The 22,872-nt window shown below is 42.8% G+C and overlaps 1 protein-coding gene across 1 annotated transcript; it reads right to left on the bottom strand.

Annotated features, from left to right (window-relative positions):
- Positions 1–839: 839 nt before the first annotated feature.
- Positions 840–22,487, bottom strand: slc7a5 (solute carrier family 7 member 5). Its single transcript, XM_083973160.1, has 10 exons — positions 21,858–22,487; positions 18,844–18,969; positions 8,846–8,951; positions 7,884–7,928; positions 7,669–7,792; positions 7,196–7,299; positions 6,899–6,995; positions 5,893–6,042; positions 1,752–1,929; positions 840–1,008 (listed from the first exon to the last, which is right to left on the bottom strand). Exons 1-10 carry the CDS (start codon positions 22,447–22,449, stop codon positions 956–958), a joined length of 1,575 nt encoding a protein of 524 aa, XP_083829286.1. The 5' UTR covers positions 22,450–22,487; the 3' UTR covers positions 840–955.
- Between the last annotated feature and the right edge of the window lie 385 nt (positions 22,488–22,872).

Below are 22,872 nucleotides of genomic sequence, written 5' to 3' on the forward strand. Positions count from 1 at the left end.
TCATCATCATCATCATCGAGCTTCACTCTCTTTTCTTCCTACAGCAGCTTAGACAAAAATACAAAAATGAGCGCAGGGCTAAAAAGTCAACAACACACTGAATGGTCAGAGGCTTCATAGCTTCATAGCGGCCGATGAAGCCACACTAAGACACTAGATCAGTCTGGAGTCTAGGACGGCGAGCGACAGCAACACAGACGACACAAGAAAACCTCAAACTAAAAAAGTGCCAGAGAACTGTGACGACTGCAGAACCGAACGTCTCAGAGGGAAAAAAAAAAAAAACTGAGAACAAACGATCAACTTCCACTGGAAAGCAAGAAAATTCATAACTGCTTTTAAAAAAAAACAAAAAACAAAAATAAAACACAAGCTCCTCGTTTCTAGCTTCAGACTTGCGGGAGCTCTCTTCCCAGCTGTTTTGCAGCTGGACGTCATCAACCGTCAAAAACCGACAGTTCTTCACTTGCCACATTAAGGCACAACTTTGCTAAATGCAACAGGAGGATGTTTCAGAGGAACTTCTTCACAGAGAAATGACACTTCATTGAAATGCATCATTAAAAAAAAAACACAAAACGCAAAAAAAAAACACATTAATGGCCTATGAACGATCGTTAGTGACTAAAAATAAGTCATTTCTAAACATAACAACCCAAAAATGTCAGCAACCGAACAACAGAGGACTAAAGTGAAGACTGAAAAAGACACGGTAACTTCAAACGCCTGCATGTGTCCGTCTTCATCGGGTCCTTATCAGCACCCTGCAGACAGGGGGTGTGAGACAAAAGAGAAAGACAGAGAGAAAGAAAGAGAGATGGAGAGAGAGAGAGAGAGAGAGAGAGGGAGGGGGGTGAATGGGGTCAAGCTTCATCAGTTGTGATGTCAGAAGAGATCACCGTCGGTGGAATCTGATTGGCCACTGGCTGAAATTAAGAGGAAGGGTCGTCGTTCTTCACTCCTGCGGGACGACCTCCAACACCTTCTGACAGAAGGCCGTGGTTGAAACTGCAAAACAAACACACAAACACACACAGAGGTTAAGATCATACACATAGAGTGACATGACCGTTTCCAAAGACTGTGGCATAAATAAAATAAAGAGACAAAGTGCTGTGCTGTAGGCAAGGCAAGGCAAGGCAATTATATTTGTATAGCCCATTTTTACAAACAGTTTGTCTCAAAGGGCTTCACATGGCATCGTAACAACATCCTCTGCCCTTAGACCCTCACATCCACTGAGGAAAAACTCCATAGAAAACCCTTTTAACAGGGAACAGGGAAAAATTGGAGAAACCTCAGGGTGAGCAACAGAGGAGGGATCCCTCACCCAGGACGGGCAGACAACGTGCAATAGATGTTGTATCCACAAATTTCCGAACGTTTGCATTTCCGGTGGAATTGTACGTTTACGTTTAGTAGTTATAGTTTTCAGTCGTTGTCATAGTTGCGGTAAACGCATGGATCTATTAACGCTGGCTTTTAACACAGATGTCAATTTGTGTGATATCCACTGTTAAAAGCTGGTGTGATGATCCAGGAGGCGTTTTACAGATTTTCATTGAAATTTTTTTTTTTTTTTTAAATCCATGCATTTACCGCGACTACCAAAACCATGGAAATATAAAATTAAAATTCCAACGAAAGAGCAAAACCGGCTAACGTTTGTGACGTTCGGAAAAAGGTGGATACAGACAAGAAAGAAAACACTTTATAACACAGAATGTGGGAAACGTGGAAGCTATACTCACAGATGCCGTTCAGCAGCCACTTGGGTTTGGTCTTCCACCGCACGCCCAGGAAGTAGAAGGGCAGTCCGGTGGCGATGATGCCGAAGCCGATGGCGCACTCCTTGGGAGTTTTCCAGACGGAGACGACGATGAGGAAGAAGCAGGCCAGCACGAAGCTAATAGGCAGCAGGAGATTCACCTGCAGGGGGAAAAGACCAGAGGGGTTTCTTTTTTTAGCTCTAAAAGATTCATGAGATCATGAGACGAGAGACTCCATCTCCCACGTTGCACCACAGGAAGTGAATCCTGCCGGGACAATCAAACTGTCTGTCAATTGATTGATCCCTGGACAGTTTTCCTCCAGCCATGTGCCCTGCAATAATCTGATAATTCATCCTGTTCAAACTGACTGTAGATTAGATAGATTAGATAGATTCAACTTTATTGATCCCGAGGGAAATTTACACATTGGTCAGCTGCTCATTCACACAATAAAAAACACACCTCAGAATCACCATTAATAGTAAATCATACATAGATAAATAAAACAAGTTAAATATCATGGGAATATGAATTATGTGAATGTTATTGAATATTATTGTTTTTACCTTATTGAATTTGAATATGTGAAATGGCGCTCTGTTACACAACAGTTTCCCACAGGGGATTAACAAAGTTATTTCTCATCCTGATGCTAACAAAGCACAACCCTCCTCCTCACTAATAAGATACGTTCAGTGTTTTGGGGGAAACAGTCTCTTGGCGAGACTCAGATGAGAGTCTAAGTTAAGCTGCTCCTTCTACATTCATTTGTCCCACTAAATAAATTAGTCTCATTAGTGAAACATGTGCTAATGCTGCTCTGTCTTGTCCAGAACAAATACGTAAACAGATTAAGTTTAATTTACTTCGACAGTGTAAATCGAACAGTGGCTCCGTTTTTCCCTCGGTCACACCTGTGAACCTCAAGTTTTTTTTCCCACCTGCACTTTGTGAAGGCCCGCCCCCTACTCGGCCTCTGATTGGCTCTTACTCTAATATTCTTCTTCACTGAACGTGGGTGTTGTAAGAAATAATAAAACAAGAAGGCATGTTCATACAAGTGTAACTCAGAGTTGAAAGAAGATGAAGAAACAGACGCCTGATGTTCGGAAATAACCTCCAGTTGGTAAAAGCCTGTTTGACATTAGCTGATAAGAGCTGCTCTACCTGTTCACTGTACTTGAACTTAACTGCACTTGACTTAACATCAAGTGCTTTTAAGTCCAGTCTCAGAATATATGTCACTAAAAATGCACTGTATCTCTGTACATTTGTTTTGTAAAATAGTTGTTTTAAAAATTCCTCAATAAACACTTTTGATTCTAACTGAATATTGAATTTCATGCTAAAACAAAAAATAAAAGCATGAAGCCTATTTTGAATTTTTTTGTTTGTTTGTTTTTTGCTTTTTTTTACAGGGAGACTAGTTTGCTTATATCTGATCAAAATTAAAATTCACATTTGCAGTAAGCAAATCGAATAAAGTACCATCGTTAACTGGCTTTTTCACTGAAAGTTGTACAGATGGAAACAAGGTAAAATGAAACTCTTCTTCCCACTTGGGGATACAATTTTACATTTTTCTAGCTACAGTACATAAACAAAATTATTTAAAGAAAGAGTGTTCATTTATTTTTCTATTGTTGCTGCTTTGTCTGCATGCGGAGTCGATGAGTAAAAACATGGACGCCGCCACTTCAGTCCCGCCGACTTTTACATGTTGTTGTCATGTTGCAAAAAAGTCTTCATGTACTTGCAGTGCATTTTTCCCATTGGGACAATTTTTCTATTGTTCTCCAGATCTACTGGGAAAACCTCTTGGAGATCTACTGCACCAGCAGCGACTGCAGGAGATTCAGAATCACTAATGTTAAAGGAACAGTTCACCAAAAAATGAAATTCACACTCATGCTGATGAATACTCCGAAGTGGTTTTTTATTCCTCAAAGTGCATCTGGAGACCTGGGAGGCCGGTTCGAAATCCTTATATGATCCTTATATATAGCGCCCGACACAAAAACGTCCATAAAACCAGACAAAAACCTCAATACAGGACAGTTTAGGCTGTAAAAATGTCCTAAATGACGTCGTTTCGAGTAAACTCTGGACTATATCCCTTCAGGACACTTGGACTGCAGCGGCCGAGCAGTAAGGAGGAAGATTAGAGGGTTTTTGTGTAGTTTTATGGACGTTGTGTGTCAGGCGCTATTGACTCTCATATAAAGTTTTAGTTGGACTACGAACCGGTCTACCGGGTCTCCAGATGCACTTTGAGGAATAAAAAACTACTCCGGAGTATTCATCAGCAAGAGGGTGAGTCAATAATGACTGAATTTCATTTTTTGGTAAACTATTCCTTTAAGGCGTCGGCATACTTTTGGCCAGGACGTGAACGGGTTTAATGATCGGGTTAGTGAGGATATTAATTAGTAAACTTAATTGAGTGGTTCTCTGGCAGCTTCGCCCTAAATCTGATGAACAGCAGGAATGCGACAGACAAAGGAAGTAGAAAGAAATAGAGTGGGAGAGCGAGCGAGCAAGACGGAGGTCAGCCGCGAGAGACAGTGCCACCACTGTCCCACCAACACACACACACACACACACACACACACACACACACACACACACACACACACACACCAACACACACACACACAGAGCACTGGGCCAATACATCTTTTTTGCCTATTCCACCCCAGCGCCCCGCCAGACTCCGCCCCTGTCAAACACACTGTCACTCGGCCGATGCCAGGAGGCGGATGAGTAGAGTCAGGGCGGCCATCCGGCTCTAATAAGAGATACACAACGCACACACACACACACAACATCACACGTGAAAACTTCACACACACACACGCACTCACATGCAAACAAAAACCCAACAATGGCACAATGGTCCTCTGTGTGTCGGGGAGTCCTGCAGCAGTATGTTCTAGTCAGAAGACCTTTCTCTTGTAACCAACCCGCCGGCCTCGACACCAGCTGACCGCCATCCAGCGTCTCCTCTGTCTGTTAATCTGCCATCAGCCTCTTTTCATCCCAAACTGAATGGCTCCCAGACAAAGAGGAAACATTTCCTGCTGCCAAAGATAATCTGAGTGGGAGTCACCGCTGACAAAGACCAAGTGAAACTTTAGAGGCTTTTTTTTTGATGTGGTGTTGGTGTGAGGTAACATGCAGGTTAGATGAAGAAGAAAGTCTTTTTAGGCTGCGTTCACACTGCAAGTCTTAATGCTCAACTCTGATTTTTTTTTTTGCTCAGATCCAATTTTTTTGTTTGGCTGTTCACATTACCGTCTAAAATGTGGCCTATATCAGATCCCAGTGTGAATGGTTTGTGGTTCCGAATAATAATAACAACGATGCCATGCGCCGCACGCTGTTGTACAGGAAACATAGAGGGAATGAGTATTTTCACTTTTATTTCAAAATGTCTGTGAGATGGAAACTGGAAAATGTCTGAGCAGCTGCCGAGGAGGAAAAGAGTGAAGAAAAAGAGACAAACTCTGTATTTTGGTTTCAGTTAGGCTACCATTACTTTAGTTTGTACCCTATATAGACGCATATAAACCTCCTAAAGTGTCTCAACTCGCTGGGCAGCGTTCGGTTTATTAAGAAACAACATCAACAAGGTTATTACAACCCAAAGTTTAACACCACGTGTCCTTTTTTATTTTTAATCTTGTCTCCTTCAGCACTCACGTTCTCACTACAGCTGTTCTGTTGTTGGTAAACACACGCCACTGCACGTCAAATTATCCCACGTTATATCGAGCCGTTTTTTTTGTTGCTCTGGGTGTGTGTGTGGTCCTGCCGCCACAAAACCTAGAGTAAACATTGTAAAGTGACATTAAATCCGCCTTAGCTGTTCACACTGCGGTCACATTGGATAAAATCGCATCTGAATCTGATTCAGTACCGCATTTGAAAGTGGCCTGAATCTGATTTGAAAGTGTCAGATTCAATGTGACTTGTGCTGTTCACACTGTCAAAAGCAAACCGGATATGGGTCACATTGGAGAGAAAAAATTGGATTCAGGTCACTTGTAACTTTAGTGTGAACGTAGCTTTAGTCGGTAACATTTGCCTCCTGTGCTCTGATTGGTCGCCACCACCTCACCTTGATGGGCCGCTCCAACTCGGGCTTCTTGTAACGTAGCCACATCATCCCAATGATGGCCAAGGCGATGCAGAGCCAGTTGAAGAAACTAAAGAAGTTAATGACGGAGTAGATGTCCTTGGAGAAGGCGTAGAGCAGCGTCATCAAACACTGGAGACACAAAGAAGACAGAAGAAATTATAAAAACACACAACCACACGGCCAATTGTCTTTTCTGATTGATCCACAGCTGAACTCTAGGGGTTGCACAGACTAGTCGACCAGTCGATTAGTCGACTTTACTGCTCCACAATGAGGAGAGCCGCTTCAAGCAACAGAGTGCGCTGAATGAAACTAATCCGTCACCCTAATTGATTTAAATTGTCTTCTATAGCTGAATGCACGGCCTTGGTAAACTCGGTTATTCATTTTATTCTAGGTGAGAGTGTCCAAATTGAGCACGTAGATGATCGTAAGGGAGAGCCAATGGATCAGTGTTGATCCGTGATCGCTCTCCACAGATCGGCATGCAAGTGCTCCACGGATCGTTGATGGAAAAAAAAAAAACCTTTTCATTGAAAAAAAACTTGCACACCACAGCAGACGAATAAGCAGGCAATTAAACAACAACAACAACAACCAACCAGGATCGAAAAACAAAGACTGTGACTGAAACTGTGACTGAGCAGGATTGTGAGACCCATCGCCTGTGTGTCATTTTCTTATTTTCTTTTGCACGTATATAGAAGTATGTTTATATATCTGCTGTTCTGTGTACTAATCTTTGTGCGTGAGCTGTCTGTCAGTGAATACAGATTGTTGCAAAGCATTTCCCTTCTCCTGTGATTTTTTTATGACGGAAAAACATGAATGACGTCATCAGCGACTAGTCGACGTCGACTCGACTTTCATAACATTAGAGTCATGCAACCCCAAACTGAACACACACACATTTCAAACAAGTTATATGAGGTGCAACATCCCTGTGATCTAGTGCACAGTAAATTAAAAAATAAAAAGTACATACGGTGAATATTAGCGAGGGCAGTGGGGTCAGCAGGCTGGGGTGGATCATCGACAGCAGGCTCGGCAGGTGACCCTCCCGAGAGCCCACGAAGAACAACCTGAGAGGCAAAGTGAGTACGAATATGGTGAATGACTCTGGATGCAGTTTGATTCTGTGTTTTCTAAGTATGTTTTTCTTTTTTACATTTACAGCTGTAGTTCAGTTCAGTTCAGTTCAGGGAAATTGGATTTGCAGCAAGTATTACAAACACAAGACAAAAAACAGCATCCAAGACATCGACATGTCTGTAAATGTTACCTGGATGATGTGAACAAAGAACCATTGACTGATCCGAAGCAGGACAGACCCACGAACACCGGGATGATCCAGGCCATCGGACCCAGGTGGCAGTTTCCAAAGTCCTGCAGGACGACACATACACAGGACAGATATGTTACTATTTCACACTCCTTTTTAATGTGTTTGGTCCGATAGCTTGTTAGCCTGCACCATAAGTCCACACAGTTTATTAATAATAAGATATCTGATATCAATTCCTTCCTCATACCCTTACACAAAGGGAACGGTATAATAAACAACAAAAGCTTTTTTTCCACTCTGGACTTTGGCTCCGCACTGTTTAGTTTACTCTCAGTCAATAAGGCTCACACCAGTATTCACACACTATCACCTTAAAAATAAAAAAATACTGTTTCGGGTTCACTCATTATCCAACTGATGAAAGTCCGGCCAAGCAGGCGATGTGGACGGACACAAGAGCGAAGACTTACAACGGCGACGGCCTCCGAGTTGAGCATCTGGGCTGGTGACAGCGTGGTGAAATACGCCAAGTTGGTCAGAACGTAAACCGCCGTCACGATGGGCAGAGAGATGATGATGGCTCGAGGAAGGTTTCTGAAGAAGACACAGAAAAGGTGTGTTGCATTACAGAGTCTGTGTAGCCGATCTGATGCCGTGTGTGTGTGAATCAGTCGTTCATACTCACTTGTAAGGCTCAATCATCTCCTCAGTCACAAAGTTCAAGTAGTTCCTGCAAACAGGAAGGTCGGCAATTAGACGCAGTTCAGTTGAAAACAGATGTATTGCATATTGTACTACTGCTCTGTAAAAATATATATATGACTGCCTATACTACAGATGCTACACTGATATGTAGACTGCCAAACTGTTTATCAGAAATTAGTTGAAGTGAGAGCTAGTTACCACTTAAACTAAGAAACTAATTCTATGGATGTTTAAGAGTGAAAAGAAAAGCCATTGATCACCTGAAAGCACAATTTAACCAAAAATTCAGCCAATATTAAGGAGATGGCCACTTTGAGTGACAACGTTGTTGTCACAATAGCATAATTTCAGTAGTCAGTAAAAAAACCAAAAAAAAAACCCAGAACCCATGTTCTTCTAAATTCACGACTTAATTAAAAAAAACTGTTTCACATCAAACTTTCAATTATTTAAGCTCCACTTTGCTTCAAAAACTGCACAACATTTGAAGTGCAAGGGTGAAACTACAACTACATTGTTTCATTTTTCAGCTCGTAAGTTTCGCGTTCACACATATTTGTGTTTTGCTTTGGTCCAAACGCAGCATCATGTTTCCCAGACGACTGACCAGACAAAGACGAGTGGTATACGTCATGTTCTCGGGCTGACCCCAAAAAATCGAAGCTTCGACACTTCATTCGTTGCCATGGTAATCGATCATGAAGTCCGTGATCTATTTTTTTTTTTTCCTTTTTGACACCGGTTCTCATCGGCAAAGCCAAATCAGTGGCATCTTGTTGGCGAAACCATGGTTTCCACCATGAGGTGTTCACCAAGAAATCATAGAATAAGATTATTGGGCAGGATTAACATTTTAATTGGTCTGATCCGGATGTAGAAAGGGCAGCACAGTGGAGTTCAACCTGATCACACATAAACAAGCACGTTTGTGAATGAACTCACCAGCCACCGTAGGCGAACAGGCCGCTGTACAGCGCCAGGCCGATGCTCCCAAACTCATATTTGGATCCCTCGAAGGAATTTTCTGGAAGAAGTCCATCGGTCCCACCTGGAGAGGACGAGGAGAGAAAAGGGGGACAGGTTAGGACAAATATATATATATATCCTTATGTCTTGCTCAGTGGTTCCAGTTTACCGGCCTGTCTTCAATAATTGCATATGCCAAGAAGCCTTTGGATATCCATCTTAAATCTGCCTCAGTATGTGGATCAGTGAAGGACTGCAGGGTTTAATGGAGTTAAGAAGTGGCCGAGACGGTCAATAAGCGACCCAGACGGAGGCACGGCTCTGCGGATCAACATGAGGCGCTGGTGGATGATGGGGACGACCACCAGAGAAACAGAAAAAGAAGTGGTGGTGGTGGTTGTGGTGGTGGGATACCATTTTATTTTGCCATTCTGAGGATTTACAACATTTTCTTTTTCCTTGTGGCCCCCTTTTGTCTGACCCCCAGGTTTCTCCCGGTTTGCGCCACATTCCTGGTGGACCTGCTCCCAACACACACACACACACACACACACACACACACATTCTCAGACACAGCGACGGTTGCTAAACCAACAGCCCCGGGCCAGTGTTAGTACAGTGTTGGTCGGAGGGTTAGGCCTAAGCCACTGTGCACTGTGGGAAACGCCTGATAACTACGCTGTCTGTCCCCCGCTGTCCCCATCTGGACAACAGGGTCCTTCAGACCGGCCCCACGGGGAGACGGCGGAGGATGTAACACAGGTTCATTGTTGCTGCTTCACCTGCTCCATCCCAGTGGCTGAAAGCCACCGAGCACATTTGCATGTCTGTGCATGTTGAACTACGGCACTTTGCACTTTGCATTTTTATTTTCTATTTTTATTTAAATCAATTACTCCTTCGGGGCATGTGCATTTCTATGTAACTTTTATTTTATTTTAGCCTATTATTATTATGATTCTTAAAGGGATAGTTTAACATTTTGGCAAATTGGTCCATTGCCATAATCTCTATAGTTTTAGCAGTTGGTTCGTTACCTTTAATTGTCGGTGCAAGCTATTTTTTAGAACGGCGGAGCAGAGCCGCAAGCTGCTCAGAGCTACGCTACAGAGGCTAATGGGATTTCTTGGTTTCCCTCATCGAGACAGAGTTGTTTTAGAGGTAAATTCATGCAAAACCGCTGATGCACGTTCCCGTCGGGGGCGGTTTTTCAGCAAGCAGTCTCTGCATTTGCCTCGAAAACAACTCTGTCTCGTAACATTCTGTTATTATCTCATAGCGTGGTGAATGTGCAGGTCACAACTTGTCCACAGGAGTGTTTTGGAGTTGTTGGATTGTGTATTTGATGAGTTTGATGAGGGAAACCAAGAAACCCCATGAGCCTCCGTAGCGTAGCTCTGAGCAGCTCGCGGCTCTGCTCCGCCGTTCTAAAAATAGCTTGCACCGACAATTAAAGGTAACGAACCTACTGCTATGACTATAGGGATTATGGCAATGAGCCAATTTGCCAAAATGTTGAACTATCCCTTCAAGTAAAGCAACTTGCACCAACTCAACGATGATCATGTCTCAGATGCCAGTGCACAATTCTGTCCACTTTTCTCATATCAGACTCAGACTCAAGACTACATTATTGTCCATTGAACCTAAATAAAATGGAAAATTATCTTCGGCACTGGCTTGGGTTACAAAACAAACATACATCACACAAACAGCAGACAAACACATAACATCATGTTATGGCCATCATAAAAAAATATAAAAGTGCTCTAAACTGAGCAGGGCAAGTTATACTCTTAAAAGTTTAAACTTTTAACATTGTTTCTCCACCATGTGTAATATTGTTTGTCTACATGTGTTTTTCAGATGTTTTTTTAAAAATTTTACTATGCCTGCAGCACTATTTCCCAGAGACAACTTTCCCTGTCAGGGCAATAAAGTATTTGATTTGATTGATGTATTTCCGACATAACAATGTGTACTTTCCTGATGCCTGAGTGGCCCACACAGAACTTTTTTTTTTATACTTGGCCTCAAGACACATCCCTCCACTTAAAGTTTTTTTTTTTTTCTCCCTGAAGCATTGTTCACAGACTGGTTCGACTTGTCGGTGAACAAGATCAGATATTTCACATACCAGAGATTTTAAACTCTTCAAACTTTTTTTAAACGGTTGTTCACAGACATGTTTTATACAGTAGGCTATGTCAAGTCTTGGGTTACACTGACTGTCAATATTAATAATAATAATGGTAACATACACCGTATCTGTCTGTATTAAATATCTGTATTAGAGGCAACACATACACTGAGCAATCAGGTGACACTCTGATACACACAGCTTCTGCTCAGAAAGCTTTAATGGGTGATTTGTTTTGAAAGTCTGAATCATTCGCCACTTCCTCTTTCCTCAACTGTTCTGCAAGATGACAAGAAATATGTTCATCTTCAACCCTTTTGTCCCCCCTGTTATTTTTCCCCTTTTATTCCATTGTTGTTATTCCTCCACCATGCTGGTCAGGACACACTGAGCTGTGATCAGCTGGTCACATGATACTCGTGCCAGGCAGTGAAAGTGAGACACACATACACACACACACACACTAAAAACAAGAAATAAAATACCTACGCACACCACAAAGCAAACACACGGTGCACACATACCTACGTAGTAGAGTGACTGAATGACAGACAAGGCGGGACACTACATCTACAGTAGTTCCTGGCTGTGATAATAATAACAATAAGGAGGGTGCAGACTTTTAACCGTATTTACTTGCACCTCATTGGCTCAGTAAAATACACACAACACCTATGTGGTCAAACCACACACACTTCAGGGGAAATGAAGGAGTGAAGCTGTAGCTGAGGGTCACAGACCACAACAGAGATGGATGTCGAAACTCTTTGTGGTGTCAGCAGGGTAAACAAACACACACACAGTTTGTAAAAAAAAACAGTTCCTACATTTTTGTTTTTGTGTGTGTGTTCTCGAACTTTGGACAGAGAAAAGCTTTAGCTGCCTCCAGTCTTAAAGCTAATAATCCCAGGAGGCTAATCTCCTCCTGGCTCCAGCTCCATCGCCATCACACAGACTTTATAAGACTGTTGTTGTCGCTCCTCTCATCTCACTCTCACACTGAAAATGAATATGTGAGCTGTAATGTTATTTTATTTCTGTCTAGGGATATCACGATTACTTGTTTTCACAATTAATCGTGGTATTAAACGCCATAAGTAATTAATCGTAAAGATTCCTAAATACCGTTACTTTCCAAAAAAGATTATGTGGGAACCATATCGGCAGATGTGCGCAAAAATAAAGGTAAATGCACAGATACTGGTCCATTTAACTAACGTAACATTGAATTGGTAGGAATTTAAATGTTAGTAAGTGTCATTTTTAATTAAAAAAAAAGCAAAACAAAACAAAAAACGATTAAAATAAATGCAAACATTTGGTATAGATGACAATTTATGACCTGAATATTTCAAACGTTTCCCCTGGGGATTAAGAATTGGTAATAGATACTTGAAATATTTTGTGTAAACAATGAGTAATGTAATCATATTTTGACTATATTCGATTTATTTGACACATTCATAGTGTTGTGAAATTAATTAGTGCATACTAATCGTGATAATCGTAATACCGTGATTATTTCTCTGACAATAATCATACCAAGAAAATTCATAATCGTGACATCCCTATTTCTGTCTGGTTGCTTCTTTAATCAAGTGTGTAGGTAGGCGTTGGCACTGATTCAGTTTACATTCAGTTCAAAGAGCGAGTGCAGCAGGTAATGGAGAAGGAAGTGAGTGTGTGTTTGTTGAAAAACAAAAACGAAGCGAGGGTGGGGGGACAGGTGCTGTATATTTACAAAACCGGATCCAGTTTGCATCCTCCTCCCGTTGTAAAAGCACACAGAGAGAGGTTTAGTGGTGTGTAGAGCAGCAGAAAACCACAATGTAAACGTTGCGACTCAGTTCTCTGTATTGATAGATATCACGTGACGTCACACAGCGTTCGCAGCCGGTCACAGCGCCATCTTGGGTACCGACTTCCAAAGGCAGTCTATGGGCTGTGACCTAATACATCCATGGCTGTGACATCAAATCTCACAAAAATAGTGGATAAACCTTTTTTTATTACATGGCTCTATTGAATGTCGTATTCCGATAATTTATTGATATTTCTGATATTTATTTACATCTTGATTTTGCATTTAACAGTCTGTTATTCCTGTTTAACAGATCGTTGCTAAGTAAAATACACTAGGTAGGGACGCCGCTCTGATCAGCGCAGCACAGAAAAGAGAAACTATGCAGGATATTTACTTTGTTTCATTTTTACCGTCATTAAACAGCTTGGGAGACATGTGCCAAGGGAGGCTGCCTCACTCTACTGAGTGTGAGCGGCACGTACGTTCACGTTGCTTTCTTTCGTGAATTGTAAACACACAGACGCCCCCTCGGTTTTAGCGTCCAGCAGTTTAGCGGCTAATTCAACAGCAGTGATGGATAACTGTACCGGAGAGGCTCAACAACTTCATGAGCTTCATATGAGGAATAAACAGCAGCTTTTACCTGACGGGAGACCGACGCCTGAGCTACGGTAGCTAACAGCTAGCAGCTTTTACCTACTTTTTCTCTCTCCCTCTCTCCCTCCCTTTCTTATACACGCACACACACGGCCCAGGTTGTCTGTCATATCTGTTGTAAACCTTGTAATAACAGCTTGTTGAGTACAGTTAACACTATTGTTGCTTCGGTTTGAGTGTGGATTAATTGTTAACGGTTTGTTTAATGTGAGTGGTGGTCATCGCGTCCTGATGAGTTGGGTTTTAATAACAGCTGATAACGTAACTGTGTAGATGGCGTGGATTGTGATGAGAAGGTGTTGCGCATATTTTAAGACTTTTCTGTGCAAACCATTGTGCAAAACCTGTTTGTTGTGCCTTTTTGCGTGATAAGATGATTTGCCGAATTCTTCTTCCATTCCTGCAGCCTTTTGTCTCAATGTTAACTATGGCAAAATGTCGAGATATTTTATTACTTTATGAAAATAAATGTCTGTGAGTTAAAAAAAAAAAAAAGAAGAAAAAAAAAGAAGTGGGCTACGCATTTTTGATTTGATTTGGCTTTTCGTGTATTTGGTTAAACACATAGGCTATAAGTAACAGGAGAGAGACAGTGAGCGAGAGAGAGAGAGAGACGAGGAGAGAGAGAGAGAGGTCCACTGGGTGAGCTAGATTAACTTTTAACGGGAGAGAGAGCGGCGCACCGCGCCGTCAAAGCTCGTCTCAGCAGAAAGGTGCTGGAGGTGTGTGCTTTCAAGGCAAGGCCATCAAAATGAGAAATATCCATATCCAAACTACATCAGGCAGCAGTCTTCTGGTCAGAGAGGATGTGGCTGCACTGATCTGAATAGAGGTTAACTCAGTGTTCGGTACCCAGCATGGCGGCGGCCCGGTGGAACGCACCGTGACGTCACCTACTGATATCTATCTATAAACTAAATTACTATCAGACAGGAATGAAGATGAGGCTGAGATGCTCTTCGTCACAGATGGAGTATGAGGAGATGAAGAGGTGAAGTAAATCAGAGGTGAGTGTGCGCCAGGAAGAAGAGATCATCCCGGGTGAACGTCTCACTTCCAAACCGTGAGGCCAGGTGTCATATTGAGAAAGCAGGAGCTCTAACGGAGCTAATCAGATTACAGCGGACACTAATCTGAGACAGCAGCCGACTCTGACCTCATGAGCCTCAAAGCTCCGACACAGTAGGCTAAATTCAGTTTGTAAGACACCAGGTAAAGTGTCAGAGTCATTTATGAACTTAATCTCATTCAATAAAAGAGCAAAATAATATTCTATAACTTTGTCTACTCAAGAATAAATCTGCACTAATAATTAATTAGATTTCAGAAACTACCAGTAGCCTAAAATGGGTAATAAACAATCTATATTTAATTTTTTTTTTCTCCAATTTTCATTTTCCTTACGATCCAGTTGTTGGCAAAATGTTGAACCACTATCTATAAATTACCCAGTAACCCCTCTGGAGCAGCCTGCCAGGTGAGCTTGTTGATATAATCTCAGCCACACACACAGTCTTAGTCTAAATCGACATAATCTCCACTGACTCAGATAAAACAGTAATTAGAAGCACTATGATGACAACAGACTGGTGTTTAAGATTTAAGAAACACATCAGACGCAATGCACTCACTAAGAATTACAAATGAGCAGAATTATACTCTTCATGCTCCAGCGACACAGACAAACAGTCATCAGACAAACCGCACATGGTTTCAGTGTGGATGTGGACGAGGAGCAGTTCAAGCTTAAATCTGTTACTTTAGATCTTAGGGATCAGGTGGAAATTATCAGCTATTTCAGAGGATTTCAGACCTCATTTAAAAACATTTTTAAGGAATTAAAATACATGAAAATCAATAAGTTGTTTTTCTTTATTGGTAAAGTGGCCAAAACTCAGACTTTATTCTGTAGTCTATAGTCACTAGCCAGTGGGACTGATTGATGATCAGTAGTGAAATTCTTGTGAATGTGAATGTTAATTATTGTGAATAAATGCCATCTGTTTCCTTCAAGGTATCTTAATAATATAAAAGTGTTAAATAGATTACTTCTTAGTTGAATATGTGAAAGGAAGAAAGCGCTCAGTCCACAGAAACAACACTGAGCCTCAAAACAAGCCGTCAGCACTTCCTGTAACTTTGTGATGTCACAGTTACAGCAGCCATGCCTCAGGCCCCGCCCACTTGGTCCGACCGTCCCAACATTACAGGATCTGGCTTCTCTGAGAGTTTTTCCTGAAATCTGTTATATATTTCTATTTGATCACTCAGAAAGATAGTCAGCCAATCAGAGGAGAGGAGACTCTGAGAGCCTCCTCTCTTCTGATTGGCTGACATTGACCTAGAGCTCCAGAGGATACCTAAGAGAGGATATGTAAAAAAAATACACGCACATATCTTTTTATGGATGAATACTTCAAATAAAAACAAGGAAACTGTAAAATTGGAGCTAAATGAAGTTCAAGATTTACCAGATGTTACATTACTGTTACATTACACATAAAGTCAAAGTCACCATGTCGTCCTCTACTCTCTGCTTTCAAATGCTAAATGGCAGAACATCTAATAACATCTCTCTTCACTACAAGTCTATTAAAGTCTGACGTCAGCGGAAAAACACCGACCCAAACTCACTCACACAAACAAAACACAAGTACAAGCTTGTCTGGAAATAGAAGAAACATTTAGTTTTACAGAAACTACAGCATCAGTGAATGATGCAGAAGCATACTGTTTTATTTGGACTCTGCTGCTAAAATTCCCCAGGAAGTACCACGCATCTCTTTCCCCTCTCTCCTCCCCCTCCACTCCAACCTCATTGACACTCTCCTTCCTGCACTGACGTCCTGTTTGCCCACCGGTCTGCCGACCTGAGACCTGTGACCTCTGACCTCCACACAGACAGCCAGTCTGTCACAGAGTATTAGCTTCAGTATCTGCAGGTATAGCGTCTGTTATCCCGGCCATAAAATGGCTGAAGTTTGCTCCTAATTCACCGATATAAACTTGATATAAAGAAAAAGGCTTCATATTTAAAGGGATAGTTCAACATTTTGGCAAATTAGCCCATTGCCATAATCCCAATAGTCTTAGCAGTAGGTTTGTTACCTTTAATTGTTGGTGCAGGCTATTTTTAGAACAGCGGAGCAGAGCCGCGAGCTGCTCAGAGCTACGCTACAGAGGCGAATGGGATTCCTTGGTTTACCTCATCAAACTCATCAAATACACAATCCAACAACTCCAAAAGGCTCTGGTGGACAAGTTGTGACCTGCACATTCACCACGCTATGAGATAATAACAGAACGTTACGAGACAGAGTTGTTTTTACAGCAGCTTTCAGCGATGGCCTCTTTAATGCTGCCAGGACATGAATGAGTGAGTACAGAACCAGCTTCTGAGTGAACGTGACGTATCTAATTAGGAAATGTGCAGAGTAATGTCGACTGTTATGGGACAAGAAGCTCAGTTGTTTTCATTAAAACTGAGAAATCTGGGAAATTTGTGTTGTTTTTCTGTTACTGAAAAAAAAAAGAGCCATTTCCAAATTATATTTAACAGAAAAAAATGTTAAAGTTTCACTTCTTTTCAATTTGCTGTTTGTTTTGTTGAGTATTTAAGATGTTTTACGTTCCAATAGTTAAAGATGTAGGTTTGGTGTTGCAGTTAGAGTTAAACTGAGACTGAGAAGAAACCTGCTACACTTCAAAGCTAAATTACACCTCCTCTTCCTCCTCCTCCTCCAGGGCCAACGACAGGCGGTCAAAGGGTCAGAGGTCATGGGTGCGCAGACAGAGAGAGGAAACATACAGAGGTTGCAGGTGCAGCAAGTCAGACTAAAATCCACTGTGAGGTTTCTCTCTCTCTCTCTTGTTAAACTGTAGACCGAACACAATGGATCCTGCAGTCATTTTCAGGCCGCTGCTCCAAAAATCTGCACGACTCGGTCATTCACATTCAGCTCACACACTTGTTGACTTCCCCAGTTTTACTCGGTTTCCCCCCTTTGAGCTCAGATGGAAGACAAAGAAAAATTCAGATTCCCTACAACCGAATGCAGCTCTGACTCTCGTCCTGTGTGCGGAGGAGGAGGAGCAGAGCGGTTTTCATGTAGGACAGGAGGAGACGCAGTCATACAGTAGAAACGCAGCAGGACCGGGCTGCAAACAGGCAGCAGAGGGGATAAGCCTACAGTTACCTGGTTAGAGGGTTTGTTTTTTGTTTTTTTTAATCGCTGGAAAGGAAGTGGAAGGGTATTACGCCACCTTCGATATTTACGACTGCAAATCATAGTCGTCTAATCTCTGTGGTATGAACCCGTTGAACCCCTAAAGTCTGGATTTGCACGGCCGTCCTCTAGTGGGCAGAGTTCGACTCTCTGAGCTCACTTCCTGTCCGCATTGCAATAGACATGTTGATTTACCTTTGCACCTGCAGTAGAAGTCCCTTTTTTTGTGTTTGCTCCAGACTCTGTTGTGTGGCTCAAACTTTCTTGCAGCTAATGAGTAGATTCCCAAATGAAAAGGGGCTGTGTTCTGCTTAAGAGTCATTGTCTGGTTTCTCTGTGTCCTCTCGTTTCTGGCTACACTTCACAACATCCTGCGACCTTAATGAGGGTTCGGCCCGACTCCAAGAAGCCCGAACACCAGCTACTCCACCATCCATCGATTCACTACTCGCATGCAACAAAGACAACAAGGCTACACTGAGAAAAACTTTGGCCAGGACTTCAAATAACTAGAGATCAGGGAGATTTTTTTAAAAGTGTTGTTTTTTTTTAGGTCTTAAATTCAGGACAATTTTATTTCTAACAACCAACATTTGTGTTGTGCATAAGAGCTGACAAGGCGATTACCCTCACAGCAGCTGAGCTAACGTAGCAAAACCATCCGGAAGTGAGAAAATCAAATACAGTCGGAGGACTCACACTTGATGTGTTAACATCTTGAGAACTTAATCAACCTAACCACATCCTGTTTCAAGGTGTGCCCACAAGCTACATCTGCGCAGACTAGGATCTGATGGGTGCGTGCCCTACAGTGCTACACATCCCCGAGAGTCTTGTTATGTTTCTCTAACTGTTTCTTTAGGAATTTACATTATTATAAATATATAATTAAATTATTATTATCTTAACGGCCTGTTAGCTCAGTGGGTTTGTTTCATTGGCATTTGACATTTACAGAAAACACACTTTCTGTAACTCATTTTTACCACATTTTGATTCAAACTTTTAAAAGTCAACACCACCTTTGACGTTGTTTAGTTTGGTTGCTTAACTGTAGACTTTTTGATGACAAATTTTAAATATATATAATCACTACAAAATTGTGTTAGTAAGTCATTTGTGTGTGTGTTTGTGTTTGTGTGAATACCTTGACCGATCTTGACGAAGCCAATGATGATGATGAGTCCGAGCGCTAGAAGTTTGGCTGCGGCGAAGAAGTCCTGCACTCTGGTGGCCGCCTTCACACTGTAGCAGTTCACAGAGGTCAAGACGACTGCAGAGACAAAGAGGAGACAGAGAGGAAGAGAGAGAGAGAGAGAGAGATTGACTTATTAAACACATCTTTGGTGCAACTTACATGATTTCCTCAACTTCATATCACATGAAAACCACACACACACACACAGGGCATCTTCATTCGTTCAGCAGGACACTGTGCAACAGAGGAACTCACACTGGGAACATGAAGAACTCACTTTTACCTCAAAGTGTTTTTTTTTGTTTTGTTTGCATTGTGCATTGACACCCAGTTCACGGCAGAGCAACACTGGGAGCTTCCGCTACAAACAAGCTTAAAACATATACTTTTTACATTTTTTTCGGAACAATTTCTCATGTCGGGGCTTCAATACAAGAGGGACATTACAGACGAGCACTATGGAGGTATTTGGATGTTTTTTGGTGTGTCTTTTTGGACGAAGAAAAGTGAGCTCCGTTTGCAACCGTCATATGGACATGCAGCGTTGCACGGAGCCCCGCTGTAACTCAGAGAAGGCACGGAGGACTCTGAAACTTCTCCCAGCCCTTAGTCGACATGAGGGTGAGTAGATAATGATAATGAAAATTTGAATTTTGGGTGAACTATCCCTTTAACTTGTTGTGTGCATGTGCATGTGTTTATTTGTGGCTCTCACTTAGGACCATTCACAGGGAAGCAAATCCTTTCCTGTATACCCCCGGGTCTTCAACATGCCCATGTACAGTACTGGTACAGCCCAGCCCCCCCTCCTCCCCCATGCCTTCTCCACACACACACACACACACACACTCAAAGTTGTTGGAGTGGCCCCTAACCCCTGGACCCCATTAAAAGTGATTAACTAAAGCAGCAGGTCCCTTCAAAGCTCCTAAATCAGGTCGGGGCTACGACAGAAGGACGGGACGGAGCACAATGAGGCTCTGTGTTAAAGGGACCGAGACAAAGCGACAGAGAGAGAGAGAGGTTGAGTACAGTAGAGGGCAGAACACACACACACACACACACACACACTCAGAGCCTGGCATCCAAATTTACACAGGCATGCCATGCACACACAAACACACACACACAAACACACACACACACACACCTGGCTAATATTCATGTGTGTGCGTGCATGTACTGTACGTATGCAGAAATTTCACGCATGTGTGACAATTTACACACTCGTCTCAATTTCATAAAGTCCCACAGAAATGAGCCAAACAGAACAATGAGCAGTGACTAAAATAGACCTAGAGAGGTATGGATAAGTGTGTGTGTGTGTAGAGATCTGGCTCTCAGCCCCACAATGACCCTGACCACCCCGCTGCCCCCCACCCACCCACCCACCCACCCACCACCAACACTACCACCACCACCGCCACCATAGGCACGCACGCACGTCACACACACACACACAGATAACTGATCCTCTTGGTCCACGACCTTGTCATGCGCTCTCAGCCAGACTCGGCTTTAGCCTTCAGTCAATCTGAAGATTATAGGTACTACGGTTACCAGCTGGTACCACACACACACACACACACACACACTTATATACGGTGTCATGTGTATGAATGTATTCAGACAGGGGTGTGGGGGGTGTGGTGGTCAAGTACAATCAGAGGCTCAAGCAGCTAATAATCCACACAACAGGAAGATTTAACTACATTTCTGATTTACAGCTGAGGTTTAATTGACTTTACTTTAATTGACTAGTTCCTATTTGTTTATCACAAGCAAACTGCTCCAAAGTGAGTAGAAAAAAATCACTGTTAAAAAACTATTTAACAGTGCCATGTGTTTTTAAATTGTTATCAGTATCCACAGTGTCTGTGAGGTGACCGCCTGTCATTTGCATAATTGTTGTTCTTGTTGTACTTTATCTGTTTATCAGTTGTTATGTTAATTGTGGTGTTTATTGGCCACGTCACCGTTGCAAAAAGAGATCTTGGACCTCAGTGGGTTAATTACCTGGTTAAATAAAAATTAAAAAAAAACAATAAGAATCCTCATATATTTCGCAGTTTTCATGAAAAGTGATAAACACCCCTTTCAATATTATAAAGTATCTCATTAAGGCGTATCCAATTATTTAGAACACAAAATAATGCTATGTTATAATTTAGTATCTTACAGTATGTGGATAATGGGAATTACTCTGCTGATGTAACACAAATAATTCATAGGATCTCACAGGTTTCTTGATTACATTTAAAGATTTTACCAATTAAAATCAATGAAGGTGCCGTAAATGAAAATTTGTATTTCTTATTTACAGTTTCAGTGTGTTATTAGTGTTTATTTTTTAAAGAAAATATTCTCAAATCAGATATTCTTATAGCCAGGGTATTCGTTTTTTCTCTTTTGATCTAAATTATTAAAGACACATTTCAATTATTATTTTCTCAGCTGATCTAAAAATGATCTATTTTTTCCTTTTAAATATTTACAATACGCAAAATTAAACAGTGCAAGCATTTGTGAATGAGTGGGTTGTTAGCCTAAATGTGATGCTGCTGCATACCAGCAGCATCCTTTTCCGGGGCTGATGTAATAAACGCAGTAGTTTTCACCAGTGTTTGAAGCGCGTGTCTTATAGGCTAATATGCGCGCGAGCCTGAGTGCCAACACGTGGCCCATAAGAAAGGATGGAGGACACTGATATAAAAAAAAAAAAATTAAAATGAAAAAGTGGATGAATGAGAGTCGGTTTGTCCGAGCCAGGTGTGTTCACTCACTCACTTACACACACTACACAACCAGGAAGTGAGCTGCATGTGCATTCCGCTCACCTGCATGCATGCGTTTGTTTTGTTTTTACAACACAACACACAACTTGCGCCTGAAGTTGCATCATGCATCCTCATCATGCATCCTCACCATCACCACAGGCTATACTAACTAACTTAGCTACTCACGGATGCAGAGGCAGGCCACCAGCTTGGCTCCGGTCTCGGGCACGGGGCAGTCGGGGAAGATGGGCTTGAGGAGGTAGGTGGCGAACACGTAGGCGACGATGTACTGCGAGGACGGCCGGATGATGAGCAGCTCGATCCACAGCTTGAGGAAAGCCGGCAGCGATCCGTACACCTCCAGGATGTAGGCATAGTCCCCGCCGGACTTGGAGATGGTGGTGCCCAGCTCCGCGTAGCACAGCGCGCCCACCGTGGAGAAGACCCCGCACACCGCCCACACGATGAGCGACAGCCCCACGGACCCGGCCTCGCGCACCACGCCGGTCGGGGTGATGAAGATGCCCGAGCCGATGATGGTGCCCACGATGATGGCCACGCCGTTCACCAGGGTGATGGTCCTCTTCAGGGCGACCCCAGACCCTGCAGCCTCTTCCTCTCCTCCTCCTCCAGTCGTGTTGTTGGGGTCCTTCAGGGCGTCGTTGTTGCCCCCCTGGCCGGCGGGGTCTCCCTTGTCCCCCAGCATCTTCTGCGTGACCTGCTTGTCCTCCTCCCGGTCCGCGAAGGAGTTGGAGTTTCTCTTCTTTAGCCCAGACATGCTGTGATGTGATGTGATGTGATGTTAGCGGAGTTTCCTCTTTTCTTCCTCTTCCTTCTCTTCGTCGTCGTCACTCTTATTGGGTAGGTGGGTTGGTGGGTTGGTGGGTAGGGGGGACACGAAGCTTCCCGGTTGGCCGACCCGACTCTCTCTCTCCCTCTGTTTGCCAGTCGGTCGGTGTGGTGTGGTCTTCCTCTCCCTCCTCTCTCTCCCGGTCCGAGTCCGATGCCGCCGAGGCTCAGCTCAGCTCAGTCAGCCACGAGGAGTCTGCGGCGGTGTGCGCGTGTCACACTATGAGTCAGAGCAACGTGCTTTGTGCTGCTGCTGCTGCTGCTGCTGCTGCCTCGGCTCTCTGACAGTGTAGCTACAAAGGAACTGAAGCTGGCATGACTGACTGCCCCCCTCTCTCTCTCTCTCTCTCTC

Source organism: Trachurus trachurus (genome assembly GCF_905171665.1).
Source record: "Trachurus trachurus genome assembly, chromosome: 6".
NCBI classification, from domain to species: Eukaryota; Metazoa; Chordata; class Actinopteri; order Carangiformes; family Carangidae; genus Trachurus; species Trachurus trachurus.